This window comes from Schistosoma haematobium, chromosome 3, assembly GCF_000699445.3.
Source record: "Schistosoma haematobium chromosome 3, whole genome shotgun sequence".
NCBI classification, from domain to species: domain Eukaryota; kingdom Metazoa; phylum Platyhelminthes; class Trematoda; order Strigeidida; family Schistosomatidae; genus Schistosoma; species Schistosoma haematobium.
This window is the reverse complement of record NC_067198.1, coordinates 12,077,230-12,099,351: the sequence shown is the minus strand read 5'-3', so window position 1 is coordinate 12,099,351 and position 22,122 is coordinate 12,077,230. Positions and strand designations below refer to the sequence as shown.

The window sequence follows — 22,122 nt, the reverse complement described above, 5'->3', positions numbered from 1 at the left end:
CTACACAGGATAGGTTTTTCCTGTCACAAAGCCATAGGTAACCACACTATTATTTGTAAAGTCTAACCACCAAAGATGAATGGATGTAGAGTGTTTTACAAGCCATGTAACAATGCTTCACGTTTCTGCCGTTCAACGCATGTAACATGCTTATAGATGGAAACTGACGAGTATTGGTAGCGGAATGGCATAGTGTTCATTGTCACTTGCACCACGTATTTTTGTTACAGATAAATCGGAAAACAAGTTGGTCATGAATGGATGAAACAACTTGTTTATTTAAAATGGGCAGGCTATTTGTCAGTGTTTAAAGTTCCCTTCAATAAAACTTTTTAACAGAAATGAGTTTCTGAGTAAAATATAGAATTAAATTTCAATCACTAATACAAAATGGTTTTGTGTATTATGATATAAAGTTTTTAATCAAGTGTTTACTATAGACTTACCAGTATTTCGTACCATTGTAATATGTGTGAATATTTGTGCGCATATACTGAATTTTATGACCTACCCTGAGGACAATCATTCGAAGTTTTGTCCTAAAATTGTAATCTACAAGATGGCAGGTGGTAATGAACGCCATTTTCTTTATTTTTTGCCATAAGATGTCGTGTGCAGTCAGTTTCAACCTAGGACCAGTCACATATATGCATCGGTCCATGTTGCCATACCTCATTAACACAACAAGATGAACACTAGATTCATAAATGTAGTTAATTCAGAGGCGGTAATATATAAAAGAAAGATTGCAATAAGGATATAGTACAGGAAGAAATAATTAGTTCGTAGAAAGAAAGATATGAAGCGATTTTAATTTCTTAGTTTAAGGGAAGACAGAGAGTGTATACACCTACGCCATTGTGATCAATTATGAGCCATGTCACCAAGAGTCTCTAATCATTGGTTACGAGAGTCACGCGGACTCCAACCAAGTAGTCTGAATCTACCAACATGGCTCAGACTAGAAGTTAGTGACTTCAAGCACTGATGCCACGTTTTGGTCTGGCTGCCACTAACTTTCTTCCAACCATCTCCAACACCGGTTAGCATTGCATGTCGTGGTAATCGGTGTTCAGGCATACGTAACACGTGGCCCAAACATCTCAGTCGATGAAGATTCACAACCTCATCAACTGATTTACCATCATTCCATGATACCCTGCGTCTAACCACACTATTACTTACCCGGTGATCCCAGAAGTCACCAGCAATATTTCTAAGGTATCTGTGGTCAAATACTAGTAGCTTACGAGTGTCTTCTACTCCTAATGGCCATGTTTCGCTGCCGTAAATTAAAACAGAACGGACTGCCGCGCAGTATACTCGTTCTTTTATTGATAGATGGATATCTCGCCTTCGCCATAGGTGACGTAAGTTGGCCAAAGCCGGACGAGCTTTTTGAATCCGTGCTGAGATTTCGTCAGACACCAACTCATTAGGGCTGATCAGACTTCCAAGATAAGTGAAGTTGTCAACGCGTTCGACTACTTCACTCCCTATCCTTAGTTCAGGTGTTGACGCAGGCCAGTCCTGAAGCAACAACTTGCATTTAGAGGGGGAGAAGCGCATTCCAAACATTCTGGCTTTGTTACTTAGTGCTACCAAAAGACTGCATTTTATCAGCGTCTTCACCAAACAGGACTATGTCATCTGCGTATTCTAAGTCGATAAGTGGACCTCCTGGAAGGAGATCAATACCCGAGAAATCAGTAGACGATAATTTTATTTCCATCAATAGGTCTATGATGAAGTTAAACAAAAATGGAGAAAGTGGACAGCCTTGACGGACACCACTTGAGGTTGCAAAATCAGATGACAGTTCGCCATAAGGTCTGACTCGACTAGTAGTGTTCGAGTAGAGAGCCTTCACAAGGTTTATGTACTTCTGAGGTACGCCTTTCAATGACAGACTGCCACAGAATCTCGCGGTCTACCGAGTCAAATGCTGCTTTTAAGTCAAGAAAGACCACGATTGTCGGATGCCGATAAGTATGTCTGTTCTAGAACCTGACGAATGGTGAATATGTGGTCGATGCAGCCACGATCAGGTCTGAAGCCAGCTTGATTCTCTTGTGTTTGCAGTTCACGAGTCTTAGTTAGGTGTCCGATAATTATTGAGGCTAGTATTTTAGATACTATATTAGTTAAACTAATCCCTCTATGGTTGTCACAGGATGATTTTGACCCTCTCTTATATATTGGGACGATAAGTGATTGTGACCAGTCAGATGGAATAACGTCTAACTCCCAGATCTCAGCTAAAATATTAGTCAACCTAATCGCTAAAATTGGACCACCATCGTTAAAGACCTCTGGAACCAATCCATCTGGACCAGCTGCCCTTCCTCGTTCCAGATTAACTATAGCCTTTTGCACTTCAGCTAGAGTTGGGGGACCTACTTCAATGTTCCATTCACACTGTCTGAGAATGGAGGGTAGTTGTAGAGTAGCTGAAGGTCAGCTGAACTGTTCTCTAAAATGTTCCGCTCATCGTTCTAAACGTCTGGACTGGGAGCATATGAGAGTGTCGTCTTTTTCCGAGATAGTCTGACTTACATTTGACTTATTAATTCCAGTTTCTTTTATCAGTCTGTAGACCTGTCTTGTGTTTCCTATAGCCGCCGCCTTTTTAATCTCTTTTGTTTTCGTTGCCCACAACTACTCACGGTCGTTCCTTAGACTTTTGGTTAACCTAGATCTGATTTCTTTACGCTCTTCATCGTGTTCAGAGCCTGATGGGATGAGTTTACGAGAATCCATCAGTGCAATAGGCCTTGAAGAAATCCATTGGTTTTTAGTAACCCTGTGGTTTAAATCACTGATAGATGTCACTGCTGTTTGTATATCTTCCCATGCAACATTTGGGTCAGAGTCGTTTTCAGAACTACCTAATTGTGACCTTAGTTGTTCCTGGAACCCACTTTTGGTTTTCTTGTTACTCAATTCAGTTATAATGGGTCTTTTTACTGTGGCTGTTTTGCGTCCAGTGAGGCGCGAGCAGATGCATACCCGTAGGGCGGGATCGGAGTCCAAGCAGGTACTCCAGAATGAGCGACAATCTTCTATCGACCCTATCCAACGATGACTGATGGCAATATGGTGTATTGGAGTCCATCGTTGGTTTGGTGTAGGGGTCGCCAGATACGCAGAGAGTGTATCTCGTTGGCTCTCCGTTTTGCCGAGGTGAGGTCAAGTGAATGACCACACTGGGATCCTGTATGCGTGTTTCAGAGACACAGCATACATCAATGGTACGAGATTCTAGGGTTCTAGCCAGGGAAGCCTGTTGACCGATTTGACATAGGGTGCGTACGTTGAAGACTCCAATGTGTAGTTTGGAGCGAGGTTTCAGTAGATGTGGGACAGTGTTTTGAGCACTAGAATCGTTGGCTGTGGTGACACTTGAGAGGGAAGCAGAAAGAGGAAGTTTAGAGGTGTAAGTCGATGTAGGAGGAATAATAGGAATTGAAGACGGAGGTTGATTATGAATACAGTGGTCTTGAGTGCTGTTAGAGATGTGAGGGCGGTTATCAATTCCTGGTTGCCCACACTGTGGAACGGTTCTTCTGGAGGTGCCTGAAAAGGAAATTGGATTAGAGATGGTCTTAGTGACCTGATAGCGACAACTGCTTGAGGTCGGTTACACACGACCTTTTTATAGGTAATTTTTGTGTTAGCTCCGTACTTGTTGAGACCTTACCACCGGAGACGGATATCCTTGGGATGAGGCGAGGTGCGCATTTTTAGGGTCGACCTTTTCTACCCCCCCCCTGAGTGAAGGCAGCATCGCTGTCATGCTGGTTGTCTGAAGGAAACACCTTACAGCTGTCACACCTCTGTACAGTTAGCAGTACAACTTCGCCTTCGGACCTTAGGTTTGTTGCTTTTAGTCTTAATGCTCTTCAACCGACCTGTCTGACATGGTATGACCTTGAGGAACGGTTGTTCCAGCCAGTATGGCTCGGTTGCTTTATCACGATAGGTAAGCCCGACCACCACGTCAAGGTAGCAACAACGGTTGGGAAAATTGTAATCTACAAGATGGCAGGTGGTAATGAATGCCATTTTCTTTATTTTTTGCCATTAGATGCCGTGTGCATAGAATAGTACACTCCACACTAGTATGGACTAAATTTTTCAACTGTTAACCAGATCTCATTATCATGATAATTATGCTTGTCCTTATTTCCATTCACATAACATCCTGAAATGTTTAGGTAATGCTATTGTTATTTTATTTTCTAAATTTTGTTCCAGTGGTTTATGGTGCTCATCTATAGGTACGAATGTTGTTGGAGTTTTCACCACACGTTCAGGCATGGCTTTTATATGTAGACACACTGATGAAGTAAGCATTGAGTTGATTTATTCGCATAAGTGCTATGTATATGGTTGGTTTCTAATATGTCTGTCAGTGACTGTTACTGACTTGGTAGGCGCTTTTTATAACCTCAGACTACTTCTACACTTGAAGAATATAGAAAATAAGCGAAGTACATGTAAGATGTTTACTTCAAGTTTCATCTACATATGGGAAATTAACTGCATTCACAGAGTTTGATGTAACTTTGGTGTTCCACAAACTGATGGAAACATTAGTATATGGTAATGCATAAGTAGCTACCTGTGGTGGATCCCAGCAAAAGTGCTTATTCAAGATATATCAATGCACAAAGTTATTAATAATATACCAAAAGAGTTAACAGTAGAAACCCTAGGTGTCTGTCTATCAGTAAAGCAAAAGGTAACAAATTACAATTAGAATACAAATGGTATATTAAACAACAAGGTAATAACAGTTCTTATGAAATGAAGGTTACTTGTAAGCCGCTCTCTGAGATAACAACCACAAATGAGTTCACTAAATTAACGAAGATTCCTCTGCACGTGATAGCACCAACGGCGTAATGAGAAAGATTGAATCCAATAGTATTATTTGATAATAATCCGAGCCAAAATCCAACGTAGTGTAGGAAGGCCTAAAAGGACGTTATAACACTTATAGTCTTCAATCAAAGGCCGTGGCCAATAAAGCAGAAGAACAGACGGCGGATATAGCGTTTTTTATTTCAACCAACGCGGCAGAATATGCATATCCAAACAATTATAATTACAAGTGATACAGAAAAACAATAGATATTGAATAAAAATGTGGTTATATATAAAGTGTGACAAATTAGAGAGGAAATGCGGTTTTTATTTTGTCGTTACAAAAATCACTGAATATACGTCACCATATACCCAAGCAAAGCGTCGAACATGATCCTTCATTTTTCCAGATGTTTCTGAGAAGCTTCTATTCAATGCCGACTTAGCAAAACATTTTCAAACTTTTCATGAGTTTCTATAGACTTTGTTGAATGATATTCGTTTCTCGATTTTCCTATTGATGCAAATGAGAAATTCTTGAAAAATGAAATCTTTCTTTTTTCTTGACTCATTGTAAAGTAGGCACTGGATGTGAATTAAAATTATTGTTTTTGTAAGAAATATGTGGGTTATGCATAACTGTTTTTCTATGATATCGATGAGTCGCTCTAGGAAGAGATCTTTATCACTCAACATTAATTTGTACGTATATGGATAATCAGGATTCATCTGTTACTACTACAACATATTTTGTTGGATAAATGTGGTTTTATGTTTGTCCTTATTGGTGAGAATTTGTCTTCTGAACAGTAATACTATGAAGTGCCCTATTCTAAGGAACTATGGTGAGTAGAACACAATTTCCTCCTTTGATTACACACTAAGTCACACCGTCACTTAAACCTTTGTCGCTTCAGTAAGAGAGAGGAGCAGACTGTTCTTGACGAGAACGCTTTTTCTGTCACCATAAGGAGTGGAGAAGCCAATACACGTGTCCTGTTTATGCCCAATATAAGTCCGTATAGCTGGCTTTGTGCTAGAATATTTGTGTTCTGGTTAATCATAGTACACGGTCCTCCATGCATAGGTGGATTGAGCACAATTTGAACCTGTAAACAAATGACTCAGAGTAGTATGAATCGCATATTTGTTATTGGTGATAAATAACTAGATGTAAATTTCTTGCGATGACTAATACAATTTACAGTCCTCTCATCTGATTGGATGTGTATCATGTTTCTTACACAGTTGTGATGTGTATGTAAATCACGGTTTTATTTCCAAAATAATTTATGATACTTGTTTCCGTTGTCATCTTTCATGTAAAATGCTTAATCTTCTTTTTAGAGTCGTACATTTCACCGTATTTCTGGATACATGGGATCATGTGAAAAAGAAATGTGGATAAATACATTGAGTGTTTTATCTACCGTACAAGAAGAAGGCAGTCATTTGTAAGTAGTTTGTTGGAGTGATATTTCGTATTTAAATGTGATTATTGTGTAATAGAAGTAGCTGGATGGAAAAAAAACATTACTTAATAGTAATTTTAATTGTGAGACTCCTTCAATAAGTTTATTCTTATTGATAATGTATATCGTGAAATCTTTCAATAGCGATAACGCGCAAAATGTATGGACTGTTTTCACACATCACTTTAAAAGTACATTTACAGTGGAAATTTATTTGTCTTACAGATATACTATTGGAACCGTAAACGCGATACTGACGATCACAGAGTCTATATGAAATCTATAGTCAGAACAAAGACAACTTGGCCTCAAACTTTATCCGTTTCTGAACGTAAAACAATTAGATCAGTACAATAATTAAGGAAATTACAGTTATTAAGTGAAACACACAAACATACCGACCAGCATTGCGCGTCTTATCGAAATGAATAAAATTATGAGTTACACTAATATAATAGGGTAATAATGTCTTTCACTTGGTAAGTCACATGCAACAAGGATAGTTTACAGACACATCAGACCAGATCAACGTGGTGGGTGCTTAAACAACGGTTCTATTGGTTAGTTATGGACATAACTAACATCCCCCAAGCGGACACCACGTCCAGACTTCGTTACCTTCGCACTCAAATAATCGGCCTCTTCCAGTAGACACAGGTTCCGTATGTCCCGGCTGATCTCTTCGGTTGCTGTCTTCAGTCGAACAGTTCTGACTCATCCATCTGGACCATAATTGACCTGTCTAACTATAGCTTTCGGCCACAGATTTCTCGGTGATCCAATATTATTTACCAACAATTTCGAGAGAACGCATAAAAATGAGTCAGTGTGCAAGGTGTGGGCCATTCCAATATGAACTTCTATAATAGACAGGCAAGCGAACAAACATTTAGCTTTCGGCCACAGATTTCTCGGTGATCCAGTGTTATTTACCAACACTAAGTCTCCCGCTTGTAGACTTCTTCTTATGTCCAACCACTTGGATCTCGCCTGAAGGGTTGGTAGTTACTCCGTAACCATCTGTTCCAGAATAGGTTGGCTAGTTGTATTTGTCGTACGTAGCATCTGTCTTTGATCCAATCGGGTTTGTAGCCCCAATAATACTACTAGCCAGATTGATGTTACAAGATACCTGTCGGCAGAAACTAGATTGCGATGCAGAGTTACCCATGGATTGTCAAGCGAAGCGGGATATTTCGTGTAGACATATGAAAGAGTTGAGCTACTTTAGAATTCCAAGATGCCTGAAACCAAGGTTTGAACCATCATCTGCTCAAATTCATTGTTTTGCCGATGCTTCCGAGGTTGCGTATGGTGCTTTTACGTATATTCGTTATAAAAGTGTGTCTGGTCAGATTCATTGCTCATTTCTGCTAGCTAAGTCTAGAGTTGTTCCTCTAAGACTTGTCACTATGCCCAGAATGGAATTAACAGCCTGTGTTCTGTGTAATAAGATTGGAAAGCATGCAAAGGAACAGTTAAATGTCCCCGTTTCGTCTGTCATCTATTGGACGGATTCGTTAATTGTGCTTCATTGCATAAAAAATACGACTAAAAGGTTTGAAAAGTTTGTGAGTCACAGGTTAGAAGCTAAACATGAGTTGTCTACGCCGAACCAATGGAGATACGTGAAAGGTAAACTGAATCCTACGGATCACGCGTCATGGACTATCACTAAGTGATAAGGCTAAAATAAGGGAGTAGTTATAAGGGCCGTGATTCCTATGGGAGGAAGAAGATAAGTGGCTTAACGTAGGAAAGAGTGAGGACACTGTGGCTCATGTATTAACAGAACATTTTGGACCCTCGAAATGCAATTACGAGTTTTGTAGATCGATTTAGTAACTGTAATACCTGGTTCAAAATGCTGAGAATATTCGCTCTATGTAAACAGTTCGTTCACAATATTAGGATGAGATTAGACAGAAGGCCGTTAATTCTTGGTAGATTGAGATTGGAAGAAATTGATAATGCGAAGCAGGATATAATTAAATTGGTTCAAACGATCTCCTTACCCATAGAGATGGAGACATTAAGGCAAATACAGCATAAAGACGAGCATGGTAATACATATGAATCACAAGAAGACCGAGGAGAAGTAGGTGGATGTGTTTCGAATAAGGAAATAACACTCCATCTAATGTCTGCTGGTAAGAAAATGTGAAGTAGCATTGCGTGTAGGAGCCCGATAAAGAACCTTAATCCCTTCGTAATAGATAACGTCATTCGAGTAGGGGGAAAACTTCAATTATCGTGCTTGCCCTTTGAAAGCAAACATCCGCTTATACTTCCTAGTAATCATTCTGTTACCGACTTGATCGTAATGCACTATCATCTCCAGAACGCGCACTTTGGTATTTCTCACACCCTGAACAGTCTTCGCAAAGAGTTCTGGATCATTTGAGCTCAAGCTGCTATCCGAAGAGTCCTGAAACGGTGCTTTCTATACAAGAGAATCAACAGTACGCCGTACACCAGATTATAGCTCAATACCCGGATGTCACCTGGGAGCTTACGTACCAACATTCAATTCTGTTGGCGTAGACTATTTCGAACCATTTTACATTAAAACGAGGCAAGTCGTTGAAAAACGATACGGCTCTTTGTACGCGCCCCCGAATGCCCTGGTACTGCCCAGAGTGGGGAGAGTCCGCTACCTCTCTCTCTCTTCCTTGAAATGCCCTCACATGGCCACGCGTATATAGACTGTGCCAGAGAATTTCCGCTCATTGCCTTCTCACACCACGAGTGTTGTTTACGAAATTGAGGACGAAAATCGGATATCCCGCACTTAAATCGGGTTGGTGGACATGGAGAGTTCACCTAGTGGAGTCGGAAAACCCTGATTCAAAACCAATGGTGTACATGGGCTCCAGTATCCTGAAGGAACAAATGGCGTATGAACCAATCACTGGTCACCGGCTACCATGGGACTGCATCTCCTTACGATGCTCCACTGCCTTGTGGAGCAGACCTTCTTGTCGAAGGCTCCAGGTGTGGCCTCCTAAGGAGACCGCCTGCATCGGTTTGGGCACCCGGTCAGTATCACAGCCCTCACATATATCGAATGAGATCTGTGTGGCGCTTATGTATTTGGTGCCTCCTTGTACCAATATGTATGGGTTAAAATAAATAAATAAATAAATGTCTGTTCGCTTGCCTGTCTATTATAGAAGTTCATATTGGAATGGCCCACACCTTGTACACTGACTCATTTTATGCGTTCTCTCGAAATTGTTGGTAAATAATATTGGATCACCGAGAAATCTGTGGCCGAAAGCTATAGTTAGACAGGTCAATTATGGTCCAGATGGATGAGTCAGAACTGTTCGACTGAAGACAGCAACCGAAGAGATCAGCCGGGACATACGGAACCTGTGTCTACTGGAAGAGGCCGATTATTTGAGTGCGAAGGTAACGAAGTCTGGACGTGGTGTCCGCTTGGGGGATGTTAGTTATGTCCATAACTAACCAATAGAACCGTTGTTTAAGCACCCACCACGTTGATCTGGTCTGATGTGTCTGTAAACTATCCTTGTTGCATGTGACTTACCAAGTGAAAGACATTATTACCCTATTATATTAGTGTAACTCATAATTTTATTCATTTCGATAAGACGCGCAATGCTGGTCGGTATGTTTGTGTGTTTCACTTAATAACTGTAATTTCCTTAATTATTGTACTGATCTAATTGTTTTACGTTCAGAAACGGATAAAGTTTGAGGCCAAGTTGTCTTTGTTCTGACTATAGATTTCATATAGACTCTGTGATCGTCAGTATCGCGTTTACGGTTCCAATAGTATATATGTAGGACAAATTAAATCCTACTTTTTTTTTAAACATCTAGATGGTCGACAGATCACATGTGCAATTTTCGACTGGATAATTACCTTTTTATTATTGTTGTATTTAGTATGCATCTGAGCGATCAGAGTCACTCCAATTAGTATGGATACTGACGATTTTCTGCACATACCGTAACCTTTGAGTAAAACCTGCCTTTGCACTTTACACATTTTCTCTTGTGTTCAAGTCTCTGTGTCGATTTAGTGCAAGGCTATTAGAAGCGGCTAGGTTATTTGATCGAGGCGTTCGGTGAAAAGATTTATCACATAGATACATTGATCTTCTACACATTCTCTTCAATCAACCAGCATTTTAATATATACTGTGATTTAAAGTAATTGATTTCAGAGAGCAGTATGCAACAGGTAACATAGAAAATCTGTTGTCGTCCAATTATAGGTGATAGATCAGTGTTGTTTTATTTGTCTAAATTGATGCTCCAGAAAATCGTCACTTTGTTTCGAGTTGTGTATATCTCACTATCACCTGTGTGTTGAGTTCTTTGACCTACAATCACTGATACTTGTAACGTAAATGTTTTTAATGGTAGCGGTCCTTTGTGTTATTTTTTCATTCAGATTGTATTTGGCTGAATGTCATCTTATCAATTGTTGGAAAATTCTCATTTGTAATGAAAATGGTGATTTGGTGACAGATTTTACAGTGAGTTTTTATGCCTAATATATTGTTTACGTTGTACAAATGTAAACATTGTTGATAATATGTCTGGTGTTGGCTTTCGATTTCTGTGGTGTATTTCTTCTTATTATTAATAATTTTCTAATCCTTTAGTCAATATTTGTACGTTTTATTCGATCCCATCCAAAGTGTACAACTACCGACATCATGGTGAATACTTTCTTTTCTCTTTGGAATAGCTTGATAATTCATCAATAAAAGTTACTGGATATTGTGCGAAGTTACTATCACCAACTGAAGACAATAGTTCAACATTGATCTATCTTATAATTGCAACATCAGATAATATTTTACGTGTTCTAGGATGTGCAATAAACAATCCAATCACAGTGGTGAATTCAAAACAGTGGAAAGAGGTAAGACTGGTATGGAAAAAGCCAACTAGTAAATATGTCCATTTTGTGCATATAATCTTCACCTATCTGTACAAATGAATGTTGTTGAATGTTGTTAGGCACAGTTAGTTATTTTAGTTAATTTGTCAGTTGACAATGCAATGAATCAATGTAACCCTACTGAAAATATGTAATTACTCATGTCCATGTTTGCCTACATAAGTTGAATTGAATATCTGGTTGTTTGCATGAGTTATTGATTATGTAATTCTAGAATTGTAGTTCTTTCATTAGTTCATGTTTACACAGTGATAACTAAACTGGTATTTTTCTAACTTCTCACTCTTGCTTTCTTTTCTTATTTGGTCTTTTTTTAAATAATGTGTTTCTGTGTTTGGTTGGTTTAACTTATTACCATTGTGTTTTGCAACAATTTCATCATGAAATAATGTGAGTTGGGGAACTTGGTGAAAACTATTGTGGTGGTGAGAAGTAGCAGTTTGTGCAATACTGAGGAGTTTTGTATGTGAAACAAAACAAGTACCTAGTGCTTGGTGATTTTGGGTAGTGTTTTTGTATCGTCGTCATAACGTTTTTCAAACAATATTTCTCGAAGGAATATATTCACTTTGTGCAGTGACGATTCCGATCATACTGATGATTTTGCGACGAAATGAGCACGGTTTAATCGTGTTACTTACTTACTTGTTCCTGTTACGCCGCTCGTAAAGCGTCGGACACTCATCAGCATCCTTCATCCAACTCTGTCCTGGACAATCCTTCCCAGTTGTTTTCAGTTGCTATCCATCCTTTTGATGTCTGCTTTCCATTTCCGACGTTGGTGGTTCGACGGTTTTTCTCTTTTCCGTTTCCCTTCAGGATTCCAAGTTAGCGCTTTCCTTGTGATGCAGTTGGATAGGTTCCGTAATCTATGTCCTATCCACTTCCAACGTCTTTTCCTAATTTCCTTTTCAGTTGGAAGCTGGTTTGCCCTCTCCCATAGTAGTAGGCTGTTGCTGATGGTATCCGACCAACAAACATTGAGTATCTTGCGTAGAAAATTGTTTATAAATACTTGTGGTAGTTGACCAAGTTTCAGCTCCATACAATCGCACAGTCTTGACGTTTTTATTGAAGATCCTGATTTCTATGTTGTCTCGTAGTTATTTTTAGTTGCAGATGCTCTTCAATCATAGGAATATTGCCATTGCTTTGACAATCCGAGCCTTTACATCTAAGCCAGATCCCCATCAATCATGCATGTAGTCAGTAGTTATCCTGATGAAGACATTTATTCTGGTTGATAAAATTCTAACTTTTCAAATCATCAATAAACATTGATTCATTTTACTGTTAACATCTTGCTTGATTAAGCAGTTATTACCTAACGATGATTTATAAATTTGATTTTTTTCGATTAATGTCAATGGACGATGTGAATTAGCTACGGGATAATTTTGATCACTTTCGTTACCTGGACAAATGTTGTTTTAGTATAGTTTAAACTCTCGTGGTTTGACAACTGCCTCATGTGTTCATAAAGTCATTCAATCGGCATTTATTAAGTTTGAATGGTTGATAGTAACTAATTTGCAATTAGCTTCCATTACCTATTAATCGTCAAGTGAAGAATATACAAAAAAGGAATCTAGGGAACCCTTCAAAGCTGTTTAGTATTATATCAGGTCCCTTCAACAATCTTACATCATGGAGTGATGTTGTGTAGCTTTGGATTTCACATTGAATTCAATATGTTTTGATTATTGAATTCATGTTCATTTGTTCACGATTTCAAGTCGACACTATCAGTGAATAGTAGACTGTCTCATGCTCAAAATTGTTCGACTTTACCCACTCTTTTATTTTGCAACGATGGTTTTCTTTATTATTGAAATCTTTTAGTCAACCAGTCAGTGAGAATGAATAAGTTCGCGGTATAGAAAAGTATAAGACGGTTTTTGTAATTAGAGTCAGGAAAATGTGAATGCATCTTGACCATAGCGACTGATTCTAACCCATATCGAATATCTTCAACCATTGGTCAATATAAACACGCGAACCCAAACTATATAGTCTGCAGCTATCAACCTGTTTCAGACTAATTGTGTAAGTGACTTCATGAGTCGATGTCACGTTTATAAGTCAGTCAACATGTATGGAATGTGTGATGACCAGCCGTACTTTCTATTTCACTTAATTTTCCTGTTTCAATAGTCATATGTATTAATTCAAGTTACTGTATTGAATGTGTCCAATTTTTTCAATGATGAATATCATTTTTTCTCTAAAGGTTGCTATGTATCCAGTTGAGACAGAAATCACTCAACTTTATACTCTTGATGGTGATAGTCAATTGAAAATTCTTGCCGGTGATAGACAAGGACAAATTCATTGTTTTATATTATTGTGATATGTACACATACATGCAGATAGAGTCTGTATGTTGTAAAACTGTTTTATTTCTTTTGGAAAAACGTCTTCCTGTTAATTTTGCTTTTTATATTTTAACATCGAGCTAACTTCTTTCTTTCACAATTATTTCCTTAATAATATGTGCAAATGAATAATCATGAGATGGGATTGTCTAATGTCATTTATGGTGATCATTTATTATTATAACCAGATTGAAAACATGTTAACCTGTTCTTTTAAAATGTATTTATTTCATAAAATGCTTTGTTCATTGAGTAGTGGGTAGTGAATTTCAATCAGTCGATATGTTTCTTAACCTATTTCGTTTAAGTGATCGTTGGATTATGATGGAGTGCATTCTAATCTTTTAGAATTTCAAAAGATAGACAAATAGAACTGAAAGATCTGTATTGCACATAAACTCGATATTCTAATCAGTGAAGTGTTTTGTTTACCATTATCTTAAACATTCACAATAGACTACTAGAGAGAAAGAGAGAGTTTGTGGATATCAAAGTAATTGAATATTGTGCTTATTTTCTGGACTAAGTAATAATCAGTTCACTTTCAGAGAACATATCGACAATTGTGTAGGATGTGATCATCTTTGTCCCAAACTCATTTTCTACCTAGTTAAATAAACTAGAGCGACATACAAACAAGGAGAGGTTACATGGTGAGGCACAGTTGTGTAGAGATGAATTGACTTTTGAAATAATTCAGCAGAACAAGACAGATGCTTGTTTTGATGCAGTAGTAATTTGTGATAGGCGATCAACGTTCATGAATGTGTATAATTTTCAGATGATTTCATTTGCTATCATAAACCAAATCACAAACCAACTATGATAGATGTTCGATTGTTAGAACTGCGTAAGCTACATTAATTAAAATTAAAGACAGATATGCCTTCGAAATACAGACTGAATCATATCCTAAGGATCAGTAAAATTTCCGTATGAATTTTCTTTACTTTCCCAAAAATAGTGATACTGAGTAGAAAAATGTAGTTATTGTCACATCCTCTAGTTGACTACGGCAGAATACGACGTGTAGAACGCTACAATCGCAAATCAAAAGACGGAAGAAGCAAGGAAAGTGATTATTAGGTAAGACACAAAAATGTACAGAAAGACATGGGCATTTATGATTATTAGTATTGGCTATAACATTATTATAATCCGGCCAACCCGCACGAAGGCGAGCTATGCAACTGTCCAAAGGCAGCGTGCCACGTTGACATTACAAAAGGCTCTATCAGGTTATTCGGTTCCTTTCGAGACTCTGGAGGGTTCATCGTGTTTCTCGAAGCGATCCTAACAGTTATCACCATGTACGATAATGTCATTTAATAACCCAGTAAAATACAAGTATTTCATCACATAAAAAACACCGTATTTGGTGCTCTATCAAAACCAGAAGATTTGTAAGTGCTACTGAGCCGACGGTTTAATGATGCTAAAATATGCTCATAATCTGACATCTTACACAAGACACACTTATGTTGAACGAAGTCATGAAGTGCATATGTGAACTGATAAGATGTAGGCAGGTCGAACACGTTACATCAAAGGTTTATCGTAGCACAAAAATTATCTTAAGTTTTCTGTTGAACACAGACGAGCGAAATAGACTATAAATGAAGAACATGTATCTGAAGGAAAATCAAATGACAGACGGTGACCACTTCAACTAACCACTAAAACCAAGGACAAAATACATGGCTCTTAGGTGATGTGTCGTATTATGTGGTGGATTAGTTCAAAATGGGAATTTTGAACAGCATCCACGATATCTGCGATTCACCTATTTTCCATACAGATACATCTGTTGTTTATGCCTGATCATTTATACACACTACTACAACCGTTTATTTCCATTAAGATATTAGGCGAAACAACAGATCAAACCATCAACTTAATTGGATACATAAACATGTACAAACTAAGAATTTCTGAATCAGTCAGAACTAGATGAGCACAAATGAATGTACTATATTTGCAATTCGTAACCAGTGCGCAATCAAGTACGGAGGAATCATCAGTTAGTACAATTACCACAGCTACACAACCGAGCAACTCCTACACTTCACCGACCCTACCCAGTGGTGAGACTTTTACAAGCACGCCCTATGCTGCCCACATTCACTATCTACCAGTAAACACATTGACAACACAAATGTGGATTGTTTTAAAATTATATTATACAATATCAAATCACATTTGTACAACATTAGAATCACATTGTTGTCCAGTATTCTCTTCTCATATTCTCCTTCGTGACCTGCCATCTTACCCCTATCAAAGGAAAATAATTAGAAAATACAAATAAGCATCATTTTTAAATTGCATTATAACACGCATTTAGATTATACTAATCAGCATGGTGGCTGGCAAAACAGTCAACATGCATGAGACCTAATTTGATAACTGTTATCCTAATTATTATAACAATCATCATGAAAGTTAAAATACTAGGCAGCTAATCGAAGATATGATGATCGTCATAATATTTAGTGTAACAGTTATGAGAAAATATAACACAAAATATAACGAGTTTATTATGACAATAGTCATCAAAATACTCAGGAAAATAGGTAGCATGATATTCCGCACAATAGGCGGAATAATTGTTCTCATTACCGAAAGTAGAACGAAAACAATAATGGTGAGAATGGTCGCGGCCATAATTGTAATGTTTGTACTAATGATCTGAACAAAAATTCACAGCGGAAAAATAGACAGCCGTTCACTGAGTGACCAACTTTCAACTGATTTTTCTGACCGTTGCATGCTAATTAATACATAGAACTGACATTTGAATTTACACGATCGATACCAATCAGGTGACTGCCAATCAGTTAACTGTATATTCAAATTTGGTTTAGTCTGTATATATGATGATGAAAATAATGCGACAAACAATTGTCAGACGTGTAATTAAAATTAATTTTTATGCGATTCCTCATGGTTTCTGTTGTTGATTGAAAATCTCCACTATTCATATTGGCAAACAATCTGACTCGTAGCTTGTCTATCCGTGAATGTGTAGAGTATTCAAAACTTTATGTTCATTTAGTGGATAAAATGTGACAAAAATTATTTTGAAAACTGTTTCCATTGTAAGTCATTATGTTGAGGAATATAAACATTTTATATGACCGGTCAGAATGAGTTACACCTGATATGCTCTTAGTGAACATATATATATATTGGTCTCGGTCCAGCTGGAGACGTTGTAGTTTGTTGTTTTGAGGTCACTCTATTATATTTCTGTTACCATTTGTGCAGTTCCGTTATGGTGAACGAGAACGAACAGGTGGGACAAACAAATGCATTCGAATACGGAATTACAGAATGCCTTAATTTAGTAAATTCTGACTGAGAACCATACAGTAAATTCTTCATTTGCGAAATGTCAATCAATCGTCTCAGCCTTGACTATTCCTTCGTTTCCACACCAATCGCTCTCTCTTTTCATCCTCTTTTCTTCGATCTTATTAACCTTCTACTGCCAGACACTCCACTTTCGAGTGACGATACATACTACTTATATCTGTCGACATCTGTAGCACACATCACACTGTGACTCTATTCAGTCTAATCAGTTCTTCTAAGTGAGATTAATGTCCACACCATATCCATACTATGTGGGTATGACACTGATTTATTATCCAAGAATATTCTTCATTTCATGTGTTTCAAGAACATCTAAGTAAAGCCACAAAGTTAGATTTCTGGGTCTCGGTAGACAGTATATATACTGTGTTATATATATATTGTGTTCTATCTTGCAAACCTTTACATGTCTTCTTTTATAAGCCATGTTCTCTGTATTTATTGTTTCTCACTACCAATACTCGTAAAATTATTCCCCATATTTCTGGTTGTGTGCGGCCATTGGATTTCGATAAACGTAAGAAATTTCTGTAAAGTCCCAATGGTAATGTGCCTCTCTGAACTATTGTGACTGGATCTTAATGTAATAAGAACAAACTGACTTCCGTTGCTTTCCCAACAGAAGCTTCATCAAGTGAATGACATTTTCTTTGGAAGTCACCAGTAATGTGAAATATCAGTTGAAAGTTGATCACTCACTGAACGGCTGTTTATTTTCCCGCTGTGATTTTCTGTTTATATCATTAGTAAAAACATTACAATTATCGCCGCGATCCTACTAACCATTGTTGTTTTCGTTCTACTTTCGCCTATTGTGTGGAATATCATGCTTCCTACTTTCCTGAGTATTTTGATGACTACTGTCATCATAAACTCGTTATATGTTGTGTTATATTTTCACATAACAAACATGGTAATTGGCTTTCTGTCAAAACCAGAAGATTTGTAAGTGCTACTGAGCCGACGGTTTAATGATGCTAAAATATGCTCATAATCTGACATCTTACACAAGACACACTTATGTTGAACGAAGTCATGAAGTGCATATGTGAACTGATAAGATGTAGGCAGGTCGAACACGTTACATCAAAGGTTTATCGTAGCACAAATTATCTTAAGTTTTCTGTTGAACACAGACGAGCGAAATAGACTATAAATGAAGAACATGTATCTGAAGGAAAATCAAATGACAGACGGTGACCACTTCAACTAACCACTAAAACCAAGGACAAAATACATGGCTCTTAGGTGATGTGTCGTATTATGTGGTGGATTAGTTCAAAATGGGAATTTTGAACAGCATCCACGATATCTGCGATTCACCTATTTTCCATACAGATACATCTGTTGTTTATGCCTGATCATTTATACACACTACTACAACCGTTTATTTCCATTAAGATATTAGGCGAAACAACAGATCAAACCATCAACTTAATTGGATACATAAACATGTACAAACTAAGAATTTCTGAATCAGTCAGAACTAGATGAGCACAAATGAATGTACTATATTTGCAATTCGTAACCAGTGCGCAATCAAGTACGGAGGAATCATCAGTTAGTACAATTACCACAGCTACACAACCGAGCAACTCCTACACTTCACCGACCCTACCCAGTGGTGAGACTTTTACAAGCACGCCCTATGCTGCCCACATTCACTATCTACCAGTAAACACATTGACAACACAAATGTGGATTGTTTTAAAATTATATTATACAATATCAAATCACATTTGTACAACATTAGAATCACATTGTTGTCCAGTATTCTCTTCTCATATTCTCCTTCGTGACCTGCCATCTTACCCCTATCAAAGGAAAATAATTAGAAAATACAAATAAGCATCATTTTTAAATTGCATTATAACACGCATTTAGATTATACTAATCAGCATGGTGGCTGGCAAAACAGTCAACATGCATGAGACCTTAATTTGATAACTGTTATCCTAATTATTATAACAATCATCATGAAAGTTAAAATACTAGGCAGCTAATCGAAGATATGATGATCGTCATAATATTTAGTGTAACAGTTATGAGAAAATATAACACAAAATATAACGAGTTTATTATGACAATAGTCATCAAAATACTCAGGAAAATAGGTAGCATGATATTCCGCACAATAGGCGGAATAATTGTTCTCATTACCGAAAGTAGAACGAAAACAATAATGGTGAGAATGGTCGCGGCCATAATTGTAATGTTTGTACTAATGATCTGAACAAAAATTCACAGCGGAAAAATAGACAGCCGTTCACTGAGTGACCAACTTTCAACTGATTTTTCTGACCGTTGCATGCTAATTAATACATAGAACTGACATTTGAATTTACACGATCGATACCAATCAGGTGACTGCCAATCAGTTAACTGTATATTCAAATTTGGTTTAGTCTGTATATATGATGATGAAAATAATGCGACAAACAATTGTCAGACGTGTAATTAAAATTAATTTTTATGCGATTCCTCATGGTTTCTGTTGTTGATTGAAAATCTCCACTATTCATATTGGCAAACAATCTGACTCGTAGCTTGTCTATCCGTGAATGTGTAGAGTATTCAAAACTTTATGTTCATTTAGTGGATAAAATGTGACAAAAATTATTTTGAAAACTGTTTCCATTGTAAGTCATTATGTTGAGGAATATAAACATTTTATATGACCGGTCAGAATGAGTTACACCTGATATGCTCTTAGTGAACATATATATATATTGGTCTCGGTCCAGCTGGAGACGTTGTAGTTTGTTGTTTTGAGGTCACTCTATTATATTTCTGTTACCATTTGTGCAGTTCCGTTATGGTGAACGAGAACGAACAGGTGGGACAAACAAATGCATTCGAATACGGAATTACAGAATGCCTTAATTTAGTAAATTCTGACTGAGAACCATACAGTAAATTCTTCATTTGCGAAATGTCAATCAATCGTCTCAGCCTTGACTATTCCTTCGTTTCCACACCAATCGCTCTCTCTTTTCATCCTCTTTTCTTCGATCTTATTAACCTTCTACTGCCAGACACTCCACTTTCGAGTGACGATACATACTACTTATATCTGTCGACATCTGTAGCACACATCACACTGTGACTCTATTCAGTCTAATCAGTTCTTCTAAGTGAGATTAATGTCCACACCATATCCATACTATGTGGGTATGACACTGATTTATTATCCAAGAATATTCTTCATTTCATGTGTTTCAAGAACATCTAAGTAAAGCCACAAAGTTAGATTTCTGGGTCTCGGTAGACAGTATATATACTGTGTTATATATATATTGTGTTCTATCTTGCAAACCTTTACATGTCTTCTTTTATAAGCCATGTTCTCTGTATCTATTGTTTCTCACTACCAATACTCGTAAAATTATTCCCCATATTTCTGGTTGTGTGCGGCCATTGGATTTCGATAAACGTAAGAAATTTCTGTAAAGTCCCAATGGTAATGTGCCTCTCTGAACTATTGTGACTGGATCTTAATGTAATAAGAACAAACTGACTTCCGTTGCTTTCCCAACAGAAGCTTCATCAAGTGAATGACATTTTCTTTGGAAGTCACCAGTAATGTGAAATATCAGTTGAAAGTTGATCACTCACTGAACGGCTGTTTATTTTCCCGCTGTGATTTTCTGTTTATATCATTAGTAAAAACATTACAATTATCGCCGCGATCCTACTAACCATTGTTGTTTTCGTTCTACTTTCGTTAATGAGAACAATTATTTCGCCTATTGTGTGGAATATCATGCTTCCTACTTTCCTGAGTATTTTGATGACTACTGTCATCATAAACTCGTTATATGTTGTGTTATATTTTCACATAACAAACATGGTAATTGGCTTTCTGTCAAAACCAGAAGATTTGTAAGTGCTACTGAGCCGACGGTTTAATGATGCTAAAATATGCTCATAATCTGACATCTTACACAAGACACACTTATGTTGAACGAAGTCATGAAGTGCATATGTGAACTGATAAGATGTAGGCAGGTCGAACACGTTACATCAAAGGTTTATCGTAGCACAAAAATTATCTTAAGTTTTCTGTTGAACACAGACGAGCGAAATAGACTATAAATGAAGAACATGTATCTGAAGGAAAATCAAATGACAGACGGTGACCACTTCAACTAACCACTAAAACCAAGGACAAAATACATGGCTCTTAGGTGATGTGTCGTATTATGTGGTGGATTAGTTCAAAATGGGAATTTTGAACAGCATCCACGATATCTGCGATTCACCTATTTTCCATACAGATACATCTGTTGTTTATGCCTGATCATTTATACACACTACTACAACCGTTTATTTCCATTAAGATATTAGGCGAAACAACAGATCAAACCATCAACTTAATTGGATACATAAACATGTACAAACTAAGAATTTCTGAATCAGTCAGAACTAGATGAGCACAAATGAATGTACTATATTTGCAATTCGTAACCAGTGCGCAATCAAGTACGGAGGAATCATCAGTTAGTACAATTACCACAGCTACACAACCGAGCAACTCCTACACTTCACCGACCCTACCCAGTGGTGAGACTTTTACAAGCACGCCCTATGCTGCCCACATTCACTATCTACCAGTAAACACATTGACAACACAAATGTGGATTGTTTTAAAATTATATTATACAATATCAAATCACATTTGTACAACATTAGAATCACATTGTTGTCCAGTATTCTCTTCTCATATTCTCCTTCGTGACCTGCCATCTTACCCCTATCAAAGGAAAATAATTAGAAAATACAAATAAGCATCATTTTTAAATTGCATTATAACACGCATTTAGATTATACTAATCAGCATGGTGGCTGGCAAAACAGTCAACATGCATGAGACCTTAATTTGATAACTGTTATCCTAATTATTATAACAATCATCATGAAAGTTAAAATACTAGGCAGCTAATCGAAGATATGATGATCGTCATAATATTTAGTGTAACAGTTATGAGAAAATATAACACAAAATATAACGAGTTTATTATGACAATAGTCATCAAAATACTCAGGAAAATAGGTAGCATGATATTCCGCACAATAGGCGGAATAATTG

At 37.3% G+C, this 22,122-nt stretch overlaps 1 protein-coding gene across 1 annotated transcript in view; it reads left to right on the top strand.

The window, feature by feature from the left end:
• The window catches only part of MS3_00005008 (uncharacterized protein), an 80,257-nt gene extending 61,597 nt beyond the window's left edge, over positions 1 to 18,660 (top strand). Inside the window, exons 34-39 of the mRNA XM_051213016.1 lie at positions 4,258 to 4,348; positions 6,217 to 6,323; positions 10,768 to 10,852; positions 11,068 to 11,244; positions 13,514 to 15,208; positions 18,126 to 18,660. Of these exons, the coding sequence (XP_051068951.1) occupies positions 4,258 to 4,348; positions 6,217 to 6,323; positions 10,768 to 10,852; positions 11,068 to 11,244; positions 13,514 to 13,633 (580 nt within the window). The 3' untranslated portion in view covers positions 13,634 to 15,208; positions 18,126 to 18,660. The remainder of the gene's footprint in view (positions 1 to 4,257; positions 4,349 to 6,216; positions 6,324 to 10,767; positions 10,853 to 11,067; positions 11,245 to 13,513; positions 15,209 to 18,125) is intronic.
• Positions 18,661 to 22,122: the final 3,462 nt, after the last annotated feature.